At 39.3% G+C, this 13600-nt stretch overlaps 1 protein-coding gene across 1 annotated transcript in view; it reads left to right on the top strand.

The window, feature by feature from the left end:
- ANKRD26 (ankyrin repeat domain 26) overlaps positions 1-13600 on the top strand; it is a 195138-nt gene that overhangs the window by 54288 nt on the left and 127250 nt on the right. Inside the window, exons 13-18 of the mRNA XM_077834346.1 lie at positions 447-496; positions 1762-1864; positions 5320-5348; positions 5448-5535; positions 5628-5672; positions 11901-12158. Of these exons, the coding sequence (XP_077690472.1) occupies positions 447-496; positions 1762-1864; positions 5320-5348; positions 5448-5535; positions 5628-5672; positions 11901-12158 (573 nt within the window). The remainder of the gene's footprint in view (positions 1-446; positions 497-1761; positions 1865-5319; positions 5349-5447; positions 5536-5627; positions 5673-11900; positions 12159-13600) is intronic.

The following is a 13600-nucleotide window of genomic DNA, read 5'->3' as shown; positions in this document are numbered from 1 at the left end:
AGAGGTAGTAACGAAATCGATGGAAGAATTCTTCTGTTGATTTAGCCATATTTGCACCCGGGGTTAGGTCAATTTAAGGGCTGCACTTAAGTTGCAAAATACTTCACAGCCCTGAAGGACATAGCTAAGTCAATGTAAGTTTTAAGTGTAGACCAGGCCTTAGCCTTCAGTTTCTTTCTTCAGCGGGTATGGCAGGTGTTTAGCAGGCTCCCACTGGAGGAGGGAAGAAAGATGGAGTCCTAAAGAAAACAGAGTGACACACTGTGGTGTGCAGCTACCTTAGCAGCACATGTGAATTATCTGTATACAGATTGAGATAAATTATGTATGCCTATTGGCTATTTTATGAATACAGGGCTTATCAGATAGAGAACAAACTAATGTGAAATGTTTATAAGAGAAAAGTAAAATTTCATATTTGTTTTATTCTGTGGATACAATGTCAGTATTAGGATTGGAAGAGGAGGAGGATACAGAATCACCCTGGGATTCAGAGGTACTTTCCATTAATATGGCTATTATGATCCCACCAATTGTATTCGATTCACTACCTCTCAAGAGTTTACTTTTATTGCATTTCTGACTTCTTCGCTGCTTAATGGATCATAGGGCTTGATGCTGTGGTTTTGAAGTACTTATGCTATATTAGGGGCTGATTAGTTAAGACTGCTAATAACCTAGGTCTCCTGGCAGTGACCCCCTTCTCCCCCCCCCCCAATTCAATTAGTATTTCTAGCATCATATTGAATTATTAAAGAGTTTAGTTGTTTTAAATGTTTTTGAAAGTTAAAAATATTAGGTATTTAAATCTTTTTTTTATTTTATTTTAAAAAAGACAATGAAATCTTGGCCCCATTTAAGTCAACAGTAAAACTCTCATTGAATGGATTTGGGGCCAGGTTTTCACCCTTTATCTGATCTGCAAGCATTGCCTCTATAAATCCCCTCTTAAGCTGATGCACATTATGAAAAAGGTGTAACCATTGGAGCTGCACATAAACCCTAGCTATGGTCTCTTGCCTCTCCCATATCCAGAGGATAGCCCCAGTTGCTACTCAGTTCTTGCAGACTGCTTTAGGAAGAAAGGAGAATGTAGTGGTGTTTTATCACATTAGTCTCCTTTTGAGAGCATTTAACTTTTATCCTTTTAAAATGTTAATCTTAAAGTTTTAGGATAGTTAGTGTTAGTGTTTGTCAACTTTTTGGCCTTGTTGGACTTTGTTTCTGCAGTCCTCCTCATAGCATTCCCTGTGCAACTGTGGGCCTATTGATTATCGTAGGGTGTATGCACAATTCCTATAGACTTGTGTGCTGAGGACATGAACATCACCTGCACCTACAGTATAGAGATACAAACAAACAATCATTGTAAAGAACTGCAATTATTATTCAAGCAGTCGTTTTTTTTTCATTTTCTTGATTTGTTATCTTATTTCCCTACTTCATGTTACCACTTCTTCTGTGTTTATCAAGGCTGGTTCAGACATCTTAGTTGACAGAAATTTTAACTAGCATTATATTAACACTTTAATTAAAAATATTCATAAGTATTACGATTTTTAAATAGTCTATATTATGACATTCCTTTTCCAAAGCTTTTTCAGAGATATATGAGTACTATGTATAGTGGGTAGAACGCAAAAGTATTTGGTTGTAAATCATTGCTGATACCCAACAACTAAAAATATTTATACTTTTTCTGTAGAAAGCAATTAAAAATGAATTGTATCCAGGTTATCATGCATATTTTTAATTAACCAGTGTGCTTCTGAAAGCCCAAGAAAACTACCAGTCAACCTGTTAATTTCATCTGCTGTCAGAACTGAAACACACATGCAGAGTATTTTTGAGGAACCAAATGAAGGTAATTTTATCATTGTATTGTTATCCATACTTCATGAGCTTTTATAGAATAAGCTTAATTTTCTATGTATTCCTTAGGAATTCTTCAAAAAAAAGGAGGGGGTGGTTCTCTCAGTAGCAATAGAAAACTGTTTGTTAATTGTCATTATTAATAGATTTGGGTTTTTTTATTCTTAATAAGAGCAGAAAATGCTTAACATTAATTCAGGAGGTGATCCATTTCAGAGGAACTCTGGTAGTTTGTATGTCCTTGGCCATTGACTAGCAGCTAAAATGGATAGTAATTGGAATGATACTCTCCTTAGTAGTTCAAACTCTATTTTCACTAGACTTGTAAATGTTCTTCAAAATCTTGACAAGGTTCATTCTTTTTATTTGTATAGAAAGTTTTTTCTGACAGAAAAGATGGTATGCGAGATTTTTTTATGGTCAAAAAGCGTTATGATTTGCTGCTGTTATATTTATTTCCTCTCTGTAGTTTTACTGGCCCAGGAGGTTTAGCCTAGGAAAGTTATAAAGAGATGGGGAGGTTTTGGCTTGATAGAATGTCTGACTCTGAATGACCTGAGATCATCCATTGTGTATTACTTCAGGACCTCATAATCTCCATCCTGAGAGTGAGAAACCTTAAGGGGGAAGGAAGATTTGGGTGAACTCCCAGAGGCAAAGACAGAGTATTTTATCTGCTTAGCATCTGTGTGTCTCATAAATGGTACTCTCAGTGCCCAGCTATTTTGGATCCATTGCATTTATATTTTCAAATATTCCACTTTCCAGAGCTTAACAGATGGTTCTAGATAGAAAGGAGTGAATGAAGTAGATAATTTTCTTGGAAATATATGATTTTTTTCATTTTCTGAATTCAGACTTTATCTATGAATACTAATTTATTTTTGAGTCCAGAAAGGGTAGTACTTGGCATCTGAGAAGTCTAGTTTTCTTAACTGTTCAAATGGCAAATTGGAAGTCCGTAGTTGTATCCCTTTTGTGCGCCAAATAATCTTTCTATAAATCACTGTAAAAGATTATTGCTCTATTCAATATTAAAAAAGAATAACAATACGAACCTTGCACAAAATAATGGTTAATAGTTACAGATGTCTTTTGATTGTTCAAGACATTTGACACCTCACATCTTGATTAGCATAATTGTGCAATTCTTAATGCTACCTTAATGGCCACTTTGTTTCAGTTTATGCAGAATTTGGTAGTCTGCATGGTTAGTGGAGCAGGTCCAGCTGGACCCATCATCCTTATTCTTCATTCATTCCAGTGGTTTTGGCTGCAATTAATATTATGTGTCAGTATGTAAAGCCCTACCTGGCTTAGAGCTGGACAATTTTGGACATATCAGACCAGATTTTCTTGAGTGCTGAGGCCCTTTGGCACTGCTTAGGCACATAAAGGTGCTGTAATCTGGCCACAAATTCTCAACAGAGGGACCATGGGAGGAACTCTCTGTTGGGTGTAACTTTGCCAGATCCAGGTCTGTGCCTTTTCTCCGTGCCCCATCTGGTATAGAGTTCCAATCTGCTATGGCAGGGGTTCTCAGACTTTTGTATTGGTGACCCCTTTCACACAGAAAACCTGTGAATGCAACCCTCCTTATAAATTTAAAAAAAAAATTGATATATTTAACACTATTATAAATGCTGGAGGCGAAGCGGGATTTGGGGTGGAGGCTGACAGTTCATGACCCCCCATGTAGTAACCTCGCGACCTCCTGAGGGGTCATGACCCCCAGTTTGAGAACCCCTGTGCTCTGCCAATCCACTATTAAGAATCAAGCCTCTTCTCGTTCTCTGTGCACCAACAAAATGTCTGAGATACCTGATGCACTTTTGCTTCCTGTCCCCAGAAGCGCGCTCTTGACACCTGGAAGAAACTGTTCTCATTTGAAAGTTCTGGGCTATGGAACTTGCTACTTCTGCTGGTTAGCCAGAGTTCAAATCTGTTAGCCTGTAGAGCAAAGACTGACTCTTTTCAACCCAGCATCTGCCTGATTCTCTAAACTTTGTTGGCAGTATCTGTCCTCTTTTGAATTTCTTGACTTTTCCTGGTGGGTGAACGTTGAATACAAAAGGGTAATACTTCCTCCTTTTGTAGCTACTTTTATATTGATCTCTCTCTTTGTTTTGCCTGGAAGCTAAAGTAATGGATAAAATGTTATTTGATAAAACAATACATAAACCTTAATATTTAAAATAATAAACTTTCTGCATGGTGCTCTGTGACTACGTGCTTATGAGGAGGGCAAAAACGTTCTACTGCTAAGACAGCATGTTTCTTCCTATTTTTGTCTTTAAAGAATTCACTCTCATTGGAACATGATGAACATATTGACACAATTAAATGAAGATTTCATATCATATGTCATTAAGTTGTAGCCAAAACTTTTCCATCTTTTTGAAGGCTTGAAATCCTGTACTGCAGGGTTGCTTTGGGGAAGTCTGTTGCTTTGCATTCCCTTTACTTTGGTATGATTCTGCTAAACTAAATAAAATGTTTTTTAAAAAGATCAAAAGACAATTGTGGAAATACATGAGAAAGATTACCGTATCACTGGACAGCAGTTTTGTTGAGATGAAGTAATAGTTGCTTATAAGAACACTTGAATGTTGGTAGTATTAAAATTGTGCTGTACATGCTTTCTAACATTTTATATTCCTCGTTGCAAAAGAGAATCGAGAAACTATATGATGACTAAGGTAGAGGCTACAAGAAGTGTAGATAGGCCAGTAGATCACATAGGTATGGAAATGATTTTACGCTAGACAAAAGTTGAAGCTGTTATTGAGAATTGTATTAAAAGTGGACAATACAGCCAAACAGAAGAGTTGTTTCTGTAAGTTCCTGGTAATCAAAGCACACTGATCTGTAGATCACTAAACTGAGATAACATCATTTAGAGGTCTCTGTGTTGAGAATTTGTTGCCAGATAACTGAACTGAGATGACATCTGTACTTGCATATAACTCTCCTCCGACTCCTCCCATCTACAGAAAATAGAGATTCTTCAACACACAAACACTTGTGGGATAATCATAATAATTGTACTGTTGCACTGCTTTATAACATATTAAACTACTCCATTCCACTTTGGCTTTTGTAACTTTCCACTCAGGGAATGGATTATTGCCTTCTAAGAAAGAATAAAGGTTTTATTTTTGTACTGTTGATCAGCATGGCCTTATTACTTCACATGAATTACTCTAGCTTGGTCACTTGAAATCTGAGATGCATGATTGAACAATCTTGAGTTTCTATAATACTAACGTGCTGGTTGCTATGATATATTTAGCCTAACTAAAAATAAGTCTTGTGGAATTAAAACAATGGTTGCAAATAGTCAATACATAGTTGTCACACAAGGTACTAATTTTGCATGAAGTTGATAACTATTACACTTCAGGATTTTAAAAGACACTAAATAATACCTTTTCCTCCTCTTTTTAGGATTTTGTGAAAAAAATCTTGATTCACAGGTAAGTGTCATTTATGCTAAGAATTTGTCTTACTAATTAAAGAATATATCATTATTTTGAGTTTTATTTAATTTTTGTGTGTTGGATTGTCTATAATAGCCAAAGACCACTCAATCAATTTTAGAAACAAATGACACCTCTTCTTGTCCTGCAAAGGGAATCGAGATTGGCAAAAGGCAAAAGTCAGGTAATATTCACTACATCAAATTTTGATGTGGGATTGGGCATCTTCATTAACAAATATTTATCTTCAACATTGCTTATTTTTTTCTTTTGAAGATTTAATGGAAGAACTTGGTTTAGATGATGCAGATGATATTGAAGGTATTTATATGTTTTTTGTCCTTTTTTTTTACTAACATGTTTTAATTGCAATTTATACAAAAAATGATTTACAGTCAATGTATAAAACTTCCATATTTAATTTGTTAGTATTCTTTGCTTTTAACATGCCTTGTGACATTTGCTAATTCTTTCTTGAAGAACACACAATAACTGATCCAAAAATACAGCCCCAGTTTGAGATCCTAAATCTTGTATAGAGAAAATGTGGACTTAAAGGATTTTTAAGTTTGGTTTAATTTACATTGATTTGTAATGTGTCTTTTTTTCTTTTATTTATCAGCCAAGAGCTGAATTCAGGGTTCTGTGTTCCCGCTGCAAAAATTAGGTGTTAAGCATATCAACTGAAATGGGGGAATACAAAACCTTGGATTCAGTTCTAGGCAGGTCAGTAAAAGAGAGAACTTTCATGTATTTTGAAATGCATTGTAAATAAAGTGTATATAGCGTACATGTAGTCTGTTTATGATTTAGGATCTCAAATTCTTTTTGTTTTTAAAAAGGAAAGGTACTTCAGTTTTCCCCACTTCGAATTCAATGGAGGCTAAGCTTCTTTTTAGAGAAATTTGTAAATGTATGCTTGTAGTTTGAAAGCAGAACATGTGTTAAAAGCATGAGCTTCCATTTTTCTCATCTTTTTGCAGCATGTGCTTTTTTGGAAGAAGCTGAAAGAGTTGGATATTTTATTATTTGTATTACAGTAGCACTAGTAATAGACCAGGATCCCATTATGTTACAAATGCAGAACAAACAGATAGGCGGTTAGAGGCATATATTTGTTGGCTCTTACTGTTCATCTGCTCAGTGTTTTCCAGTAAGTTCCATGACACCTTATTCTCTTCAGTTTAACATTATCTCAAGAGTCAGACTTGAGAGAAACATTCACAGATATTTCTTTGTTTCAAAGCAGCTTTAAGCAGAGTTCATGCGCATGGAGATGGTCTCATGTCACTAGTGGCTAGATGTTTCCAGTATCCAAGGGGCCTAGGAGCACCTATTTCATTACTCTGTAAATCTGTGGGGGAAGGGAAATGTACTGCATTTGCCAAGCCTGTAAAAGGCAGAACAAAGAAGATACTGTGATGCATAAGGATTCACACAGGCCAGTAAAGAGTTCAGTAAGGAGTTGGATCTCTGGGTACCTTAAATGCTATGCTGTTGCGGCTCACAGCCCTGACACCAACAGCCAGTATACAAGCATGCAACTAGTTTCCACCACCCAGTTACACTTTTCTCGGGAACCTCAACAACCCTTCCATACCTGAGTTCTTCCCCAAAAATGTCTGTCTGTCTTGTTTGACTTCTCATTTCTGGTATTCTTGTGCAGCTTTCTCAGCCTCTCATTTTAGGGCTTTTTGCTTCTTTTCCGATATAGCCAGCTCTAAATTTGCAGTTGTTTCACAGTTGCTAATTTTAAACTTCCTTTATTCTATTTCCACACTTGAGATAATAAACAGAAAATAATTAAGCTGTAATCTTTCTTTGATTGTTTCCAGCCTTTTGACTTGTGAATCACTTAAAACTATTTTATTGTTGCTTGAAGTGTAATTCTCAAATAGCAACCTGTATGTGAATCCTGCTGCCTATGCCAATGTGACACTTAGGGGTTCACCCTGGCCAGTTATGGTGTTCAGTCAACGTCTGCCATGGAACTCTGGGTGACTTAAATGCTATGCTGTTGTGGCTCACAGCTCTGACACCAACAGCTAGCATGCAAGTTGTACCCTGGCTTCCACTGCCCAATTTCTCTTTGCAGGGGGAACTCCACAACCTTTCCAGCCTTGAGTTCTGCCCCAAAATCATCTTTCTCTGCGGTGCACAGCCCCTCCTATTGTAGCATCCACAAAACCGTATCAAGTTCGCTGCTCCTTTAAAGTGACAGTACACAGCAGCTTATTAACTTAACTGGGATTGACAAACCTTCCACTTCAAATAAATCACTGAGTTGGTTTATTGTAAAAGTAAAACAAGTTTATTAACAAAAAGACATAGGTTTAAGTGTTACCAAGTATAAAAAATAAGGTAGAAATGGTTACAAACAAAACTAAAAATATGTTTCGAACACTAAAAATCTACTTAAAATATTAACTAGAGTAGTTTGTCTCATCACTGACATTCTTCCAACATGGCTGGCCCATTCTTGAACCAGGACCCAACACACAGAGCTCAAAGTGTTGGTTTCTTTGACTGTTTGAGTGAAGGATAACTATGGGGTTCTCTTCCTTTCTTTTCATAGTCCAGTAAACTTTTAAAATGTATTCTGTGAAACATGAGCCCAGATAAAGTTTCTTTCTCCTTCAGGGGTGTAAATTCTATGTTATCTTCTCCCCCACTTTTTTGCTTGATAGTTTTGTTTACCTTATATATATCGGATCTTCATTGTCTCTGCCTGACGACCAGGCTAGTCAGACAAACAAATACATATTCCTTTGTCCTGGACAGACTGGGTTGTGCATTGTTGGTCAAACACGTTTTAAGAACATAATTCTAGAATGTATTTATAACTCTTTGTACACACTATACATATACTACACAATGATTTGGGGGGCCAGGTGTTCCCAGTTGTATATTATTCCTTACATGTGATACCTTTTAGAGACAAATTATGACAACAGTGTGTAAGGTTTAGTGAGTATGTCAGGCCTGACAAAAGTTGCTGACACAGAGTAGTGAACCACCAATGGGCATTTTTGTCACACCTCCGCCCTGACATTGATGCAGTACAATTAGCCATTCCTTAGGCGTTGGTCCTAAATCCCCCTGAGCCCAGGTTACGGGTCACCTTTTCCCCTCCTTACCCATCCATATTTCCCCAGCAGTTGCTGCATACCCATCTGGGTCACTTCGGCCAAAGGATTCCAAGAGCATGAAACCAGATCTTACCACCCTGACTCTGCCATGCTCCCAGAGGAATCTTGGCCCACAGCTATTTACATAGCTCTACTAGTGATTCACCACTCCCAGCAGAGTTTGGGTCACAACACCTTCCAGCTGTGCCTCAGTTTCCCTGCTCTCAGTGGAGTGCTGGCTCATAGCTATTAACCTATCTGTGCTAGGGTCCTACCACTTCTAGCAGAACTTGGGCCACAGCACCTTTTAGCTGTGCCACAGACACACATAACACTGACTCAATTTCCCCAGTGAGGGTTTATACCCCTAATCACTGAGTGTGGTCATGGCAGGTTTGTACCTTAGCCCTTGGGCTCAACCTTGTTATATCATCACAGAAAGTAGCACATCAAGAAAAAAACACTTCCCATGTTCACACGGTCGGAATAACATTTAGTGTCCATAGTGACTCAGGCTACAAGCGGAGTAACGGGGTCCACAATACACCTGTCTGTGTGCTAGCACCTGATCAGGCACATCATTATGTCCTTCCTCCAAGTTTCATTTGTGTGATTTACCCCCCTCTTCTGTTCAAGCCACCTATGTTTGTCCTGGTCAGTAAGCTTCTGTTGCTCCAGCTCTGTCTCCTCACTCTGACACACTTTGAGGTCTGTGGTGAGAAACTTATTTGAAGAAAAGACTAGTTTAAGTTGAAATTCAGTTGTAGAAGCATATCTTTACTTGTTATTTTTTGTAGCCGTTTCTAACCTTGTTCCTTATACTTGGTATCACTTAAACCAGGGATCGGCAACCTTTGGCACGCGACGTGTCAGGGAAATCTGCTGGCGGGCCGGGGCGGTTTGTTTACCTGCAGTGTCTGCAGGTTCGGCCGATTGCAGCTCCCACTGCCCGCGGTTTGCAGCGGATTTCCCTGACGGGCCGCATACCAAAGGTTGCCAATCCCTGACTTAAACCTATGTCTCTTTGTTAATAAGCTTGTTTTACATTTGCTATAAACCAGCTCAGTGCTTTGCTTGTTTGTCAACTCCAGTTAAGTTAATAAGTAGGGCTGTCGATTAATCACAGTTAACTCACTCGATTAACTCAAAAAATTAGTCATGATTAATGCAAGTATTTGTAATAAAAATAAATATAAAGTGAGCACTGTACACTTTGTATTGTGTGCTGTAATTGAAATCAATATATTTGAAAATGTAGAAAACAGCCAAAAATATTTAAATAAATGGTATTCTACTACTGTTTAACAGCGCGATTAATTTTTTTAATCACTTGACAGCCCTATGAATAAGCTGCTGTGTACTGTCTCTTTAAAGGAGCAGCAAACTTGATAAGATTTGTGAATGCCACAGTAAGAGGGTCTGAGCACTGTAGAGAAAGATGTTTTGGGGGCAGAACTCAGGGCTGAAAAGATTTTCGATGTCCCCTGTAAAGAGTAATTGGGCAGTAGAATCCAGGGTGTGATCTGCTTGCTTGTATGCTAGCTGTTGGTGTCAGGGCTGTGAGCCACAACAGCATAACATTTAAGGTACCCAGAGTTCCAAGGCAGGTGTTGACTGAACCCTTTACTGGCTTGGATGACCCCCAAATGATCACAGATATTACTTTTCCATATTGCTTCCCTAGATACTGATTTTCAAATCATATCTGTTTTTAGAATATGGGGCTTTCAGAGCATAGATAAATATTCCAGCATGGATTCACCAAGGGAAGGTCATGCCTGAGTAATCTAATCGCCTTCTATGATGAGGTTACTGGTTCTGTGGATGAAGGGAAAGCAGTGGATGTATTGTTTCTTGACTTTAGCAAAGCTTTTGACACGGTCTCCCACAGTATTCTTGTCAGCAAGTTAAAGAAATATGGGCTGGATGAATGCACTATAAGGTGGGTAGAAAGTTGGCTAGATTGTCGGGCTCAACGGGTAGTGATCAATGGCTCCATGTCTAGTTGGCAGCCGGTGTCAAGTGGAGTGCCCCAGGGGTCTGAGGCCGGTTTTGTTCAATATCTTCATAAATGATCTGGAGGATGGTGTGGATTGCACTCTCAGCAAATTTGCGGATGATACTAAACTAGGAGGAGTGTTAGATACGCTGGAGGGCAAGGATAGGATACAGAGGGACCTAGACAAATTGGAGGATTGGGCCAAAAGAAATCTGATGAGGTTCAATAAGGATAAGTGCAGGGTCCTGCACTTAGGATGGAAGAACCCAATGCACCGCTACAGACTAGGGACTGAATGGCTAGGCAGCAGTTCTGTGGAAAAGGACCTAGGGGTGACAGTGGACGAGAAGCTGGATATGAGTCAACAGTGTGCCCGTGTTGCCAAGAAGGCCAATGGCATTTTGGGATGTATATGTAGGGGCATAGCGAGCAGATCGAGGGATGTGATCGTCCCCCTCTATTCGACATTGGTGAGGCCTCATCTGGAGTACTGTGTCCAGTTTTGGGCCCCACACTACAAGAAGGATGTGGATAAATTGGAGAGAGTCCAGCGAAGGGCAACAAAAATGATTAGGGGTCTGGAACACATGAGTTATGAGGAGAGGCTGAGGGAACTGGGATTGTTTAGTCTGCAGAAGAGAAGAATGAGGGGGGATTTGATAGCTGCTTTCAACTACCTGAGAGGTGGTTCCAGAGAGGATGGTTCTAGACTATTCTCAGTGGTAGAAGAGGACAGGACAAGGAGTAATGGTCTCAAGTTGCAGTGGGGGAGGTTTAGGTTGGATATTAGGAAAAACTTTTTTACTAGGAGGGTGGTGAAACACTGGAATGCGTTACCTAGGGAGGTGGTAGAATCTCCTTCCTTAGAAGTTTTTAAGGTCAGGCTTGACAAAGCCCTGGCTGGGATGATTTAATTGGGGATTGGTCCTGCTTTGAGCAGGGGGTTGGACTAGATGACCTCCTGAGGTCCCTTCCAACCCTGGTATTCTATGATTCTATGATCCCTTTCCCATAGTGTTTTTACGCAAATATAATAATCAGTTCCTTTTTCACTCTGGAGTCACTACAAGAATCCCTCTGTAAAGAACCCTTATTTCTTAGGAAGGAAATCTCAGTTCAGAAAGGAAAAAAAATGATCTCTCCCCTTAATCATAAGATAGCATCAAAAATAATGTTTTGTGGCTTGCTAAGGTACACGCAAACTATGTTCTGTTAGAGTAATAGTCGCTGGATGTGCACAGATTGCCTTGAGATGTGTCTAAGTGGTTTTGATACTGTTGGGATAACTCTGACCTGTACATGTGCATCTGAGGGTAGAAAGATGCAGTCTGCTATATGGTGGTCATGGATAACTGAGTATGCTACTAGAATTTAACATTACTGTCTGCATTTTAATTCTTTTAAATCTGATATTCTTTTCAGATGTATCAGACTGGGATTCTACTAGCATTTCACTTAAAAATTTACCAGGTACTAAAAGCCCCAACGTTTTGACATTTGGGAATCCTTCATCTTTACTACCAATGTTAACAGCAAAGGATGATGCAGCAGCCACAGCTTCTGAAGTTATTCCTCCAAGATTAGAAGAAATGTCAAAACCTCAAACTGGGACTGCACCAGAAAATACCCATTTATATTCTCTCCAAAAACAACTCCTGCCAGTAATACTAAAAAGCAAAGGTATTTGTTTGTTTGATATAATCTGTTATAATTTTTTCTTAGTTACAATTACTGTGGAAGAACTTATTTGAAAACTAGAATTTGGGGAGTGGAAGACCTTTGTGATCCTTCTATCTTGTCCTTTCCCCTCTCTCTGTACCTTAATTTGGCATGATGAAGTGTGCCTGCATTCCATTTTCAGACATCACAAAGTCCCATTTAAATTCAGTGGAACTTAAGGCTTGTCTTCACTACAGCTGCTGGTCGATCTAAGATACGCAATTTGAGTTAAGTTAGTAGCATAACTCAAGTCGACATAACTCAAGTCTACTTACCGCGGGGTCCACACTACGCTGTGTCAACGGGAGCCACTCTCCCACCGACATTGCTTCTGCCTCTCGTTGAGGTGGAGTATAGATATTGATGGGAGAGCGCTCTCCCATCAATTTAGCGCAGTGGTGGGCAACCTGTGGCCCATCAGGGTAATCAGATTGCAGGCTGTGAGACATTTTGCTGACATTGACCATCCACAGGCACGGCCCTCTGCAGCTCCCAGAGGCCGAGGTTCATCATTCCTGGCCAATGGGAGTTGCAAGAAGCAGCGGCCGGCACGTCCTTGCGGCCCGCCGCTTCCTGCAGCTCCCATTAGCCGGGAATGGTGAACCGCGGCCACTGGGAGCTGCGGGAGGCCATGCCTGTGGATGGTCAATGTCAGCAGAATATCTCGATAACCGCTGCATTTGTTGCAGCAGCGCTGATTTAGCTCCATAGTGAAGACAAGACTCCTAAGAATCCTAACTCTCCTAGGTGCTTTTGAAAATGTTTCTCTTAATCACTATACTCTTTTTATATTGTTTTTCCCTTATTGCACAGTTATTCCTGTAATTGTTTTGGTAAGCTGTTTCACATACTGATTGTCTTTGCATTGTTGATATGTTTTAAAAATTGTCTTTGACTCCGAGTTTCTCAGTTTATATTCACAAAAAGAAAAGGAGTACTTGTGGCACCTTAGAGACTAACCAATTTATTTGAGCATAATCAAGGTGGGCCATTTCCAGCACAAATCCAGGTTTTCTCCCCACCCTCCCCAACAAACCCACTCTCCTGTTGGTAATAGCTTAGCTAAAGTGATCGCTCTCCTTACAATGTGTATGATAATCAAGGTGGGCCATTTCCAGCACAAATCCAGGGTTTAACAAGAATGTCTGAGGAACAGAGAGGTTGGGGGGGTAGGAAAAAATGGACACAAATCAGATGTCAAGAATTATAACATTCATAAAACAGTCGGAGAACGCTTCAATCTCTCTGGTCACGCGATTACAGACATGAAAGTTGCGATATTACAACAGACAAACTTCAAAACCAGACTCCAGCGAGAGACTGCTGAATTGGAATTCATTTGCAAATTGGATACAATTAACTTAGGCTTGAATAGAGACTGGGAGTGGCTAAGTCATTATGCA

This window comes from Eretmochelys imbricata, chromosome 1 (genome assembly GCF_965152235.1).
Source record: "Eretmochelys imbricata isolate rEreImb1 chromosome 1, rEreImb1.hap1, whole genome shotgun sequence".
Lineage (NCBI taxonomy): Eukaryota > Metazoa > Chordata > Testudines > Cheloniidae > Eretmochelys > Eretmochelys imbricata.
The sequence above is the reverse complement of the archived record's forward strand: the minus strand, read 5'-3'. Positions and strand labels throughout refer to the sequence as shown.